This window comes from Eschscholzia californica, unplaced genomic scaffold (genome assembly GCF_041429995.1).
Source record: "Eschscholzia californica isolate CP2 unplaced genomic scaffold, dmEscCali1.0.p SCAF_4, whole genome shotgun sequence".
NCBI lineage: Eukaryota > Viridiplantae > Streptophyta > Magnoliopsida > Ranunculales > Papaveraceae > Eschscholzia > Eschscholzia californica.
The window spans coordinates 46,704,399-46,716,912 of record NW_028238461.1 but is presented as its reverse complement, the minus strand read 5'-3'; the positions used below and the strand labels follow the sequence as shown (position 1 = coordinate 46,716,912).

Below are 12,514 nucleotides of genomic sequence, written 5' to 3'. Positions count from 1 at the left end.
CCAATGCAAAACTAAAAAAAAAATCTTTATTTGTCATATGTGTCAAGTTCAAATTAAGATTCTCACTCTTATGTGGCGAAAATAGAGATCTTCAATTTTTGTATGTCTCCAATGCAAAACTCTAAACTTCTGTTATTTAGTTATGTGTCATAGTTATTTTTGTAAATGAATAATCAGTTATATGCAAAACTCAATTTCTATTGACTATAATTCAAATATTGATGAGTTGGACAATTAGAGATATCTCAAGAAGACACTCTATTGACTATAATTCCGAAATTTAGTTGTCCACGTTAGATCACAGTCTGATTTCTGCCTATCTTTAAAACTTAGATCCAATATATATTGAATGGTGGATATTAGTTGCCTCTACAAGCAAGTAAGTAATCTGTCGTGTCTAATCCTACTTAAAAACTCACACAAATTAAAGACTAGACTGAAAGAAAATCTTATATCTACTATTCTACTTGAGAGAGAGAGAAATTCGAAATCTGTACGGGCAGAAATCAAATTTCCAGTCCCTTAAAACAGGGGAATTCGAAATTCCGAGTTTTTCAGAACTATATATCAGAGAAGAATCAAATCCTCTCTTCCAGGCTTTCCTCCATTAAAACTTAACCCTCTTCTGCTTACTACTTCGAATTTTTCAATTCTTCTATCCTTTTCGTCAACCCTAAACAATGAGAATTCCACCAAAAAACTAATCTTATTTCGTCTATAATCACTTCATTTCAGTTCACCATGAACAAAAACCACTTCTATTTTGCTCTTCTCTTCCACTTAACATTCCCAATCATATCAATAATCACAGCTCAATCGTCTCCTCCCTGTATCCAATCTTGTCCCGGCGGCGGCGCCTCCCTCAATCATCTTCCATTTCCGTTCGGTTTCTCAGACGGTTGCCAAATCCGTTTAAACTGCACTAAAAACGGACAAGTCTTAATCGGAGAATTCCAAGTTCAAAATCTAACCTCAGATAATCTCATCATCAAAATCCAACCTAAATGCAACCGTTCGATTCAATCACTGGTTCCACTTTTCAATCGAAACTTCGCTATAGCTTGGCAGAACGGTTTACTTCTACAAGATTGCAGTTCTAAACCTAGCGGATGTGTAATTCCAGAAGCTCTATTAAGAACTCAATTTGATTTGAAATATTGTGAACGTCCGTCCTGTTTTTCCTCCATGAATGAAAAGGAAAATTCGAGTTTCATGACTTTAGGTTACGTGAATCAGAGTAGTTGTAAGTTCATTTATTCATCGATAGCTGTTTTGAATTCGAGTTCTTCAATTGAGTTAGAATTTCAGATGCTTAGATTAGGTTGGTGGTTAGAAGGAACTTGTAATTGTTCTTCTAATGCTATTTGTACTGAAGTTATTTCTCCGGTTAATTTCCGGCGAGGATATCGGTGTCGTTGCTCTGAAGGTTATCAAGGAGATGGATTTCTTGCTGGTCGTGGTTGTTCAAAAGGTACGTTCCAAACCCTAGATAATTTTATGTTTTACTGATTAATGTCATGTTTGAATCTTGACCTAGAAATTAGTTTCCATAAACATAATAATTCAAATCCGTGAGCTCTGGGGTCATATGCTCATATTTGTTGAATAATTCCACCTGAAACAATTGATTTTTCAAACCTAATCTTCTATTATGAGAAAAGGCAAATGAATGTAATTATCGTAATAGCAATTTTCTAATGTCATTTGTTAATCGCTATAACTTACTATATTGTTTGGTTTGGTCAGCAATACCATTGGTAGAGATTGATATTGTTATTCAATTGACAATTTCAAGGGAAACAAAATCGCGAACCCGCCTCTCTTGAGTTTAGGATCACTTTTAAGAGGAAAAACATTTCCTCTTTGAATACAATTCCTCGTTAATTCTTGCGTACTAATCATCATTTTAGGAAGTGATTGTTTGTAATCACATTTCATTCCCGTGCCAAAACAAGTGCGCAAGAGCAGGTGGGGATCTTGCAAAATTACGAGACAACTGTCATGCTAGGATCGTGTTCGAGTTAGATACAACAATGTGATAAGTAGAATCCTCTAGTTTCTAGAGTCTGGAAGCTTATAAATACTTAAATCATATATTAACACTTAGTATCGAGAGTTCCATACTTAGAATTGTTCCTATTACGCTTAATGTTAACACTATATTTGCATATTAGAATTTAGAAAAAGTAATTACAATATAAAAAAAACTTTTTGACTTTATTGGCGATAAAACTGGAGTAACTCCTTATGGGTGTCGCCTAACATTCTGCATTTCTATTTGCCCACAATGAGTTCTGCACATGGTAAAAAGGAAAGGGTGATGGATTCTTTGGAGTTTGGAGCTATTGATTCCACTTTTATGTAAATAAATAGATGGATATGCTTCATTTGTTAGGTATATTTATCGGATGACTGATGTCAGATATTTGACAAACTGTGTTGAAGAAGTGAGAGTTCATCCTTTTGATCATTGACTGTTGAAGTAAACAATATTTTCCTCCCACCTAATCAATCAAGGTCTCGTTAAAGATACTTTTTTTAAACATAATTAGTGTGAACACTAATTCAACTACTCAACCAAACCTTACTTTTTCTCTTTTACTACATTCTTTTGTGCACAAAGATTTCAACATCATTGGAGATGATTTCGTTAAAAAAATGGAATTCTTTTTGTTCTCTAGTAATGATGTTCAAAGAGACTTTGTAGTTTTTCGGTTTGCCAAAGACCACACTAATTTCATGGGTTTTAAAATCTTATTATAATGGATGGAGCCAAGATGAGCACTTTTACTGGTGAATCCGATTATCCGAATTGTATCGCTGGGCACCAAAAGCTTGCCAAAGACCACCCTAGTAATGATGTTCTGTTTGCCAAAGACCACACTAGTTTCATGGGTGTCAAAATTTTACTATAATGGATCGAGCCAAGATGAGCACTTTTACTGGTGAATCCGATTATCCGAATTGTATTGCTGGGCACCAAAATCTTGGTGGAAGGTTAATTTCGAAACTTGATGGTAGATAACTAAATATTGCTCAATTCAGAACCATCTTACTATAGGGGATAGCTTCAACAAGATCTCTGTGCTTTTTCTGTAGATAGTGCTTACTTATTACAGGCTTCCCATTTTCTATTAAGATATGGTTGTGTTTAAAAACCTTAAGCATTCAAATCAATAGCCAAAGCACCCATGAACTGAAGAGTCATTTAAGCTGGTGAATACATGAGATTTTTATTACTTTTCCACTTGCGTAGCTATTCGAAGTGCGACTAGAATAAAGCTTATGTGACCTCTACTGACTAAGCTTTCATTTTTCTTTATGTCACTTGAACAGCTACTTCCAAATGCAATCCTAGAAAGTACTTGTCTAGTCAATGTGGTGGAACCGCTCGACTTGCTGTTCTGATTGCAGGTACGGAATAACATAATACTCGATATAAAGAAAAGGAGTGATGTATCTATAGCGAATTGGAGTTACGAGACTTGCTGGTCTAAGTCAGCTGGAATTCTTTAAAGTTTAAATTATGATTCACTTACTAACTAGAACTGTCTAATGCAGAAACTAGAGATTCTCCTCATGAAATCAGTTTTGAAATATGAAAATCTCTTTATATCAGGTTTTGTTGGTGGAGCTTCTTTGATGGCTGCTTCGGCTTTTCTCTGTTATAGAATTAGACAGCGATCTACTTCTTCAAAAATCAGGAAGAACACCAAAAAGTTATTTACAGATGCTGGAGGCAGTGGCAGTCTCCCATTTTATAGATACAAAGAAATCAAACATGCAACCTATGGATTCTCTGAGAAATACATGCTAGGAACGGGTGCTTATGGTACAGTTTATGCAGGAAAACTCCACAATGACGAGTGGGTTGCAATAAAAAGGATTAGATATCGAGACGGGGATAGCATTGAGCAAGTTGTGAATGAGATCAAGCTCTTATCATCGGTAACACACCCGAATCTAGTTCGTCTTTTAGGTTTTTGTATAGAGAGAGGTGAACAAATACTTGTTTACGAGTTCATGTCCAATGGAACCCTATCCGAGCATTTACAGAAAGAAAGAGGCACTGGCCTCCCTTGGGCAACTCGTCTTGCTATTGCTAGTGAAACTGCTCAAGCCATTGCTCATCTCCACTTTGCTTTAGATCCACCGATATATCACAGAGACGTCAAGTCAACCAATATACTACTAGATTCCAACCTGAACTCAAAAGTCGCGGATTTTGGTCTTTCTAGATTTGGTATGACTGAGTTATCCCATATATCGACCGCCCCACAAGGAACACCAGGTTATCTTGATCCTCAATACCATCAGAACTTTCACCTCTCAGATAGAAGTGATGTTTACAGTTTTGGGGTTGTTTTATTGGAGATAATAACAGGATTAAAGGTGGTTGACTTTTCTCGACCTCCGAACGAGATAAATTTAGCTGGTTATGCCATGGAAAAGATCAGAAAGGGTTGTTTGAATGAGATAATAGATCCATTTATCAATCAACATAAAGATGACTGGACACTTTCATCGTTACATAAGGTGGGTGAGTTAGCATTTAGATGTCTTGCATTTCACAGTGAAACTAGACCTTCTATGTTGGAAGTGTCAGCTGAGCTCGAACAAATCAGGTTAAGCGTATGTAGTCCTTTGAACGAGAAGTCGTTGAATATAATCGTTAATAATGTGGATGTGAAGAAACTAGACTTGACAGTGCCTAAACTCCGGAGTTTTGTAGTTTCTGATGACGAGATAAATGAAACTCCCCGTGTATCGCTGCAGGAGATTTGGTTGAGTGAAGAATCTTCACCGTCGGCTAACAGTTTGTTGTACAATGTATTTCACTAACTGAAAAAAGAAGCGATTTGAACCAGATGTATAAAGAAAGGCCGTATTTTAAAGGACTACTATATTGGTTGTCTCTCCTGCTTATCAGATATGTCCAACAGGCAACAGGTATGTCCCTGGTCTAATGGTCGTATGCTATGACAACAACCCTAAAGGCGATAACAACTGGTAGCCCTAACTATTTTAACATGGGAAAACTTATTCACAACTACAAATTTTTAACCATATCTATTTTCTCACACATAACACGTACAAAATGGTCCCCAGGTACGACATTGGCCGGCCATGTGATACATTAACATTTTTAACAACTCCATTCAATTATATAGTACTTATTTTTGGCATCTGACTTCAAATGTGTATCACTTGACTTTACTATTTAAAAAAAGAAATGAGGCACAATTATATATATCATGAAATCAAACGAAGATGAAAACCAACATGATCTGCTCTCTTTCATAAAAAAAAACATGGTCTGCTCCAATTATTTTCTATTTATAGGTACCACTTGTAATTAGAAAAATAAAATAAAATCTTATATAAAATCACTCAATATAATTGTAATTATTGAAGTGTCAATAATAGTTTCATTTTGTTATTGTGGCAATCTGTATTTGTTTCCATATTTACTATATTTCTAAGAAAAATGAGATATAATATATGCTAGGAGTAGTATAGAACAGATTGTTGGTGAAACTAATCAGACTACTTACATTGTTTCTAGTAAAATTGTCTTTTTTTTTTTTTGAGAAATCGACTAAGATCTACGCTAGTCGTGACAAGGCTTTGATACACCATGAAGATGTGATGAGTACGGTAACCGTCTAATTTAAACCATAATGAAAGAGGCCTAAACCCCGACAACATGAAAGAGGCCTAAACCCCGACAACATGAAAGAGGCCTAAAGTCCGACAAATTTATTATATTATTTATTTTATATATTGCCTAAATTACGTAAGATAAATTTTAATGGCAAACTGTTTCCACCGAGACTCGGTCCCACGACTTCATTGACTTAAGAGGGGTGTCCAACCGCTACACGAAAGGTAGTGGACAATTCTAGTAACATTGTTATCGATTATTGGTGCCCATCTGGCCCAAGTTCTTAATGACAATCTAGATGGTAGCAACTTTTGTTTCTTGTTTCTCTTCTCAACATAGGTGGACGTGGATCACCTGACTTTCTTATTTAAAAAGACCCACTTTCTTATTTAAAAAGATGGAGGCACGATTATATCATGAAAGCAAACGAAAACGAATACTCTTGCTGGTTTTCTCCAATTATATTCATGAAACCAAATGAAAACTCACGCTGGTATTCTCCATTTTTCTTTATAAGTACCACTTGTAATTAGAAAACAAGAACAATATCTTATATGAAATCTTAATAATTCGTATTTTAATATAATTGTAATTATTGATGTGTTCAATTATATTTTAAATTTTGTTGTCTTTGTGATTTTCATTTCTTTACTTCCACCTTTCTTTCTCATCTTAATTTATAAAGCTAATATCTTTTAAAACAGTAAAATTTGAATTCTAATATCCACAACCTATAGATATAACTATATTACCACTTATATCATCACATAATTGAAGAGTTTTGTCTTACGATAATGGCGTTAGTTACGACCTTATGAGATCAGAAAGAAGATTAGGTATGAAAGGTAAATTCATGACGTACAAGGATAACCGTTCTTCAATTAGTAAGAAAGGTTTAAGTTTAAAAAGATAAAGAGTTAGCACTTGATTACTCTTTTGGTGGAGATATATTAGAAATAAGGAGTGTTATTAATTAATAATAACATGTAAGTCAAAAGTATTAATGATGATCACTCACGTTTGGTACCCATATTAGCTAGTGTCATATTAAATAATTAAAAGAATTTCCCTCAAAATTGGATTTAATCTTAGCTAACCGAGTATCCTGATAATTGGTATTTAATCTAATTCATAGTATTGGTAGTTTATCCACAAGTCCAAGTACTCAACTAACCTACAATGTCAAAGTTGGGTTCTAATTAATTATAATTAGTTAAATAATCCACGATAAGATAAAATAGTACACTATAATAGCGTGATTTATGCAATTAACAATATTACGTATGCTTTAAGAGATATTCAATAAAAATAATAAAATATAAATTCAAATGAAAGACAGATCTAAATATTGTTACAAAGAAACATCTGAAAATGACATTATCAAAATATCTTTGGTGTTGGTACTAGTTAGTTTCACTTCAATTTCATGAGGTAAATCAAGATAGTATTTTGCCACCTTCACAAACCGATTCTAAAGTGACTTCGAGATAAACTACAAAAGAAGACGGACAAAATAATTTCTTGAAGTGGATTATTATTGTAATAACATTTGATAAAAAGCTTTCAAACAATTTTCGCAAAATGCCATCATCTCCATCATTATCTATAGACAAATAAACAAGATCACCTCGACTTTGGTAGGCATAGAGGGGAAAAAGATAGAAAATAAACAAAAGACACTAAAGACACATGGTTTAAACTTATAATTTAAACCAGGTGTATGAAAACTCAGACGTACCAACTAACCGACACGATACAAAATATAAAATTCAATAAATAAACCTAACCACCCTTCCATAATCTCCCTCTTCAAGCACTTCTTTCTCAATTTATACCTCTTCATTTTCATAAAATAAAACTAAACCTAAATATCGCTTCGTCTGTCTATCTGTCTGTTTATCAATTTGTCTATCTATCTTTAGTAATGGCTTCGGATCAAACCCTTATTTCAGAATCTTCCGGCGAGTCTTTACCAATGAGAGAGATCCCAGGAGACTACGGTCTTCCGTTTTTCGGTCCGATTAAAGACCGTTACGATTACAATTACTTCGAAGGTCATGATGAATTCATCAAATCTCGTATTGAAAAATACAATTCGACTGTTTTTAGAACAAATATGCTTCCTGCTCAATTCATGGTTCCAAACCCTAAAGTCATTGTCATAGCTAATGCCCTCACTTTCCCAATCCTTTTTGATCTATCAAAAGTTGAGAAAAAAAATGTACTTGATGGAACTTACATGCCTTCAACTTCTTTAACTGGTGGTTATAGAACTTGTGCTTATCTTGATCCTTCTGAACCTAATCATCATAAACTCAAAACCCTATTTCTAAATCTACTTTCTTCTACCCATGATCAATTCATCCCTGTAGCTCAATCTTCATTCTCTCAACTTTTCGATAAAATCGAAATTGATCTTGATTCTGATAAGAAATTAGCTAATTTCAATTCATTAAATGATGATATGGCATTCAATTTTGTTTTCAGATTGTTATTCAATATCAATCCAGAAGATACAAAAATTGGAAATCAAGGTCCTAAGATTATCACAAAATGGTTGTTATTCACTCTTCATCCATTGATTACTCTAGGGGTACCCAAGATTTTAAGTGTTGTTGAAGATTTGATTTTACATACTTTTCCATTACCATCATTTCTTGTGAAATCTGATTATCAGAAGGTTTATGATGTGATTTATAATTCCTCTGCTGCTTCTTCAATTCTTGAAGAAGCAGAGGAAATGGGTATTTCAAAAGATGAAACTTGTCATAATCTTGTTTTTCTTGCTGGGTTTAATGCTTATGGTGGTATGAAAACCCTATTTCCAGCTTTAATGAAATGGGTTGGATTAGGAGGATCAAAATTACATGAAGAATTAGCTGAAGAAATTAGAACAGTTGTTAAATCTGAAAATGGGAAAGTTACTTTTTCAGGAATTGAGAAGATGAAGTTGACTAAGTCAGTGGTTTATGAAGCACTTAGAATAGAACCGCCTGTACCATATCAATATGCTAAAGCGAAAACAGATTTCGTTATTCAAAGTCACGAAGCTCGTTTTCAAGTGAAAAAAGGGGAGATGTTATTTGGGTATCAACCAATTGCTACTAAAGATCCTAAAGTTTTTGAGAATCCCGAGGAATTTGTAGCTACTAGATTTATGGGTGAAGAAGGTGAGAAAATGTTGAAATATGTTTACTGGTCAAACGAACGTGAAACTGAGAATCCGACGGCTGATAATAAACAGTGTCCCGCTAAGAATTTGGTGGTTTTGTTATCAAGGTTGATGCTAGTTGAATTTTTCCTTCGGTACGACACATTTACAGTTGAAATTGGTAAATTGCTGTTGGGTTCATTAGTCAAGGTCAAATCGTTGACCAAAGCAACTAACTAAAACATTTCCATTCTCATCAATACATGTGAAGGATTGAGATGACCAATTTCGATCGACTGATCTGTTTATCTTAGCCGTTGGATCTTACCCAAAATAAGTATGTTTATTTCCTTCTATTTATTTGGTATTTTTACAAGGAATGGATGTGATCCAATTTGTTTGCTTGTGTAATAATGTATTGTTATCAGATCTAGATAAAAGTTTGTTTATTAATTATAGATATGGGGCATCAATTATGTGAAAAGATATAATTATTGAGGGGCCAATAATTAATTTTTGAGAAATAAAAGCAAGACTATGATATTTGTTAAATAGAATAAATACAATATAGGGTCAACCAACCTAACCATAATAATTGAGACCCTTCCTACTCATATTAATAGGGAGAGAGATACCTTACATATTTTTTTTTGTTGAAAGATATCTTACATAACTTGAGTAATAACATGTGAACACATTATTAACATATACTAATATTTGTTATTATTAGGTTCACATAAGAAAACACAAAAATATATAACTCTTATAATAGACTCATTTTACTTTTAAATTGTATTTTTTTTGTTGCAAACTTTTAAATTGTATTTGGTAGATGGAATCTAATTAAACAGGTATTTGAATGATTTTTATAGTAAGTGAAATTTGGTCAAAACTCCTTAAAAATTTTGGTCTTTAGTTAAAAATGATTTATCAACTTTTTATAGGCTTCAGCTCCCTGTGACATTTTTGTAAATTATTTAATATAGGAAAAAGACAAAATTATTGCAAAGTCATTGCAAAGTCATTGCAAAGTAGTGCAAACGAGATTGTAAAGCATTGCAAACCAGATTGCAAAGTGTGTGCAAAGCTTTGCAAAGTCATTGCAAGGCAAACCAGATTGCAAAGCAGTGCCAACGGGATTGCAAAGTTTTGCAAACCAGATTGCAAAGCTTCGCAAGACAAACAAGATTGACAAATTTGTACTTTCTCTAGAATTCTTTCCCAAAAACTAATTGAAAACCATCAAAACCAACTTCAAACATCAAATACAGAAACTGGAAAGGCTAAACCTAAACTAAATTGATGATTTAATAGACAAAAATCGATGAAAACTTTAGAATTGTTTCTCAAACTATATAGGCTAGCTTTCCCACTTTCCCTCACGAAACTCTTCAGACTTGGAAACTAAGAAATTCTAAATCTTAGGGGTTTATTGAAAATTACCTTAGATACAAAGGTCAATCAGGCATAGAAAGTGAGAGTGCTTTAGAATTGTCCTTCAAACCTATTTCTAAACTTTATATGGTGTCTAGAAGGAGAAAAACATAATTTGTTTTTTTATCAGAAGAAAACAGGAGGCCCAATTTCTTGTTTATAGTATTCAATATTTACCGTCTTTGTCTTCCGTATTACATTCTTTGAGCTCAATATTAGTTTCTGAGGGGAAAGAAAGTTTTAGAAGCAACATTAGAATTACTTACAAAACCCAACATAGTGTGCTTTTGACTAATATGGCACTTGAATTCCCCAAACCGAACCCAAGTTTTAAAGACGCCACCTAAAAGTGTTAACGAACCCGGTCAGGTAAGTTTTAGAGGGACCTTATGAGGAAAGGATAGGCCTTCAACTAATTCACCGGGTCGTTTTTTTAACTTTCCTTTTGGAAAGGGGCTAAACTTTTTGGGAGTTACAGGAGCACAAGTATTAGCCATTCCCAAATATAAGTTACATGAATTGGTCAATTGATTATGACCAAGGTAGTTGTTAAACTTCTTCATAAAGAACATTTCATCTCCATCTTCACCTCATCATAGGGAATATATTTTCAAGAAACCATGTGTTTCATATTCTCAATGAAGGTACCCTTGACGAGAATGATCTGAGAGAGAGGTCATCGTTGGATTTCAGAGTTTTTACCCTGAAAAAATTAGTGTCACCTACATTCTCATAAACGACTGTATTAGGATCAGACAAAACATTAGTGTCACCTACATTCTCATTTGAGGTCTTTGATGAGAAAGAATCGCATGAGCTTTTGAAAAAAACACAAGGAGTGTTACCATATGTCCTATGGAACAACTTTATTTTGGTGAAATAGTATATGAGACCTTTCATAAACGTTAACACGAACACAACTTAGGCTTGAAAAGAGATGTTACAATTTTATTTATTTGATATTATAGTTTAAGAACAAAATTAGTGACATTCTTAAAATCAAACCCAAAAAGACTAAACCAAACACCCATCCCACCCATGAAAATCAATCCCCATTCCACATTTTCTTATACAAACTCAAATTATATACTTAAAAACAATTACAATTCAAAACCCCATTGCGAAATTAGATTAAGAACACAAATTTCAACTAAAATTTTAAGTTTTTACCCTCTCAGGCCCAAGAATCCCATTAACAATTGAAGTAGCAACAAGAACTCCTAAAACTTCAGCTCCAACTACCACCCCAGCCTGACTTAACCCATTAAAACTAACAGCAGATTCGATCTCTCTCTCCGCCGTTTCAACTCCTTTTTCGGCAGCTTCAATTCCCTTCTCGGCCGCTTGGGTTCCTTCCTTGAGAATTTCCTCAGCTTCTTCCTCGACTTTGACTAGCTTCTTTCTAATTCCAAATAGTGGAATGTCTTGAGCTCTAGCTGTCAAATTATCAACTGCTGTAAGAGCTGTCGAGGACGTTAACAGAATTAACGACTGTCTTCGATTGAGAAGAGTACTACTGGTGGGTTGAGATTTAGAGGTGGGTTTAGTGGATTGGGTAGTGGTGGAGGAAACAGAGGGAAGAGAGAAACTTTGGAGAAGAGTTGAAGAAACCATAGCTTCTTTCTTTCTTTCTCTGGGAGTCTCTCATCCTCTTCCTTCTTAGCCTCTTCTATATATTCAATGTTATAGTTACAAATTTCTCCTCACATTTGTTTCAAATTTACGAAACAGCGCTTTTTCTTGCTTGATTCCCCAACCACAAGTTGACAACATTTCTTATCAACCGTTTAGTCTTGTTAGTCACTCACAAAAGTTCACGTGGTTGATTCTTCTCCTAAAAAACCAAGATGGTTGATTTCGTTTAAGTTTGAAGTAAACTTTGATTTGTAATTTTCCTCTAACATTGTTTTAAACAAAAACTCTATTCCATTCAAGTCTTTATGAGTTCAAATTTAACAAAAAATGAAGAGGATATGAGAGAACATAAGAAAATGAAAGACAATCCCGTTTATGAAATTATTCCACTTCATATCTATACAAATTTGATTTTTTTTTTTCTTCGTCATTACTCGTAGAAAGTTGCGACAATAACTTAGTAGTCGAACTGCAAATGAATTTGAGATTCTTTGTTATTTAGTTTTAATATTCAACTTTTGTTCAATTTTTTTTTTTATTTCCAACTTAACTTGCACAAAAGTCTAATGATAACACTTGTTAAATAGATTATTTTTCTTATTTCTCTTTCAACGCAAATACATTATCTT

General features: G+C 33.9%; 3 protein-coding genes across 4 annotated transcripts; 2 read left to right on the top strand and 1 right to left on the bottom strand.

Moving 5' to 3' along the window:
- The first annotated feature begins 373 nt into the window (after positions 1-373).
- Positions 374-4,915, top strand: LOC147545306 (wall-associated receptor kinase-like 14). 2 transcript variants are annotated; one of them, XM_086634396.1, is made up of 4 exons: positions 437-1,243; positions 1,376-1,471; positions 3,337-3,414; positions 3,620-4,915. In XM_086634396.1, the coding sequence occupies exons 1-4, from the start codon at positions 742-744 to the stop codon at positions 4,840-4,842; spliced, it is 1,899 nt and encodes a 632-aa protein (XP_086490522.1). In that variant the 5' UTR covers positions 437-741; the 3' UTR covers positions 4,843-4,915. The 2 variants fall into 2 exon arrangements, with proteins under 2 accessions (XP_086490523.1, XP_086490522.1); XM_086634397.1 differs by having other exon boundaries at positions 374-1,471.
- A 2,444-nt stretch (positions 4,916-7,359) lies between these two features.
- LOC147545305 (allene oxide synthase 1, chloroplastic-like) lies at positions 7,360-9,300 on the top strand. The gene has a single exon (XM_086634394.1). The coding sequence runs from the start codon at positions 7,590-7,592 to the stop codon at positions 9,054-9,056; it is 1,467 nt and encodes a 488-aa protein (XP_086490520.1). The 5' UTR covers positions 7,360-7,589; the 3' UTR covers positions 9,057-9,300.
- A 1,871-nt stretch (positions 9,301-11,171) lies between these two features.
- Positions 11,172-11,894, bottom strand: YCF37 (homolog of Synechocystis YCF37). Its single transcript, XM_086637784.1, has one exon. The coding sequence runs from the start codon at positions 11,862-11,864 to the stop codon at positions 11,409-11,411; it is 456 nt and encodes a 151-aa protein (XP_086493910.1). The 5' UTR covers positions 11,865-11,894; the 3' UTR covers positions 11,172-11,408.
- Between the last annotated feature and the right edge of the window lie 620 nt (positions 11,895-12,514).

What these genes read in the sequence shown, in the direction of transcription:
- LOC147545305 (XM_086634394.1), top strand. Translation starts at nt 7,590, where the DNA reads ATGGCTTCGGATCAAACCCTTATTTCAGAATCTTCCGGCGAGTCTTTA.
- YCF37 (XM_086637784.1), bottom strand. Translation starts at nt 11,864, where the DNA reads ATGGTTTCTTCAACTCTTCTCCAAAGTTTCTCTCTTCCCTCTGTTTCC.
- LOC147545306 (XM_086634397.1), top strand. Translation starts at nt 742, where the DNA reads ATGAACAAAAACCACTTCTATTTTGCTCTTCTCTTCCACTTAACATTC. An exon ending in TGGTCGTGGTTGTTCAAAAG is followed by an intron (nt 1,472 to 3,336) that starts GTACGTTCCAAA and finishes TCACTTGAACAG; the next exon opens with CTACTTCCAAATGCAATCCT. An exon ending in ACTTGCTGTTCTGATTGCAG is followed by an intron (nt 3,415 to 3,619) that starts GTACGGAATAAC and finishes TCTTTATATCAG; the next exon opens with GTTTTGTTGGTGGAGCTTCT.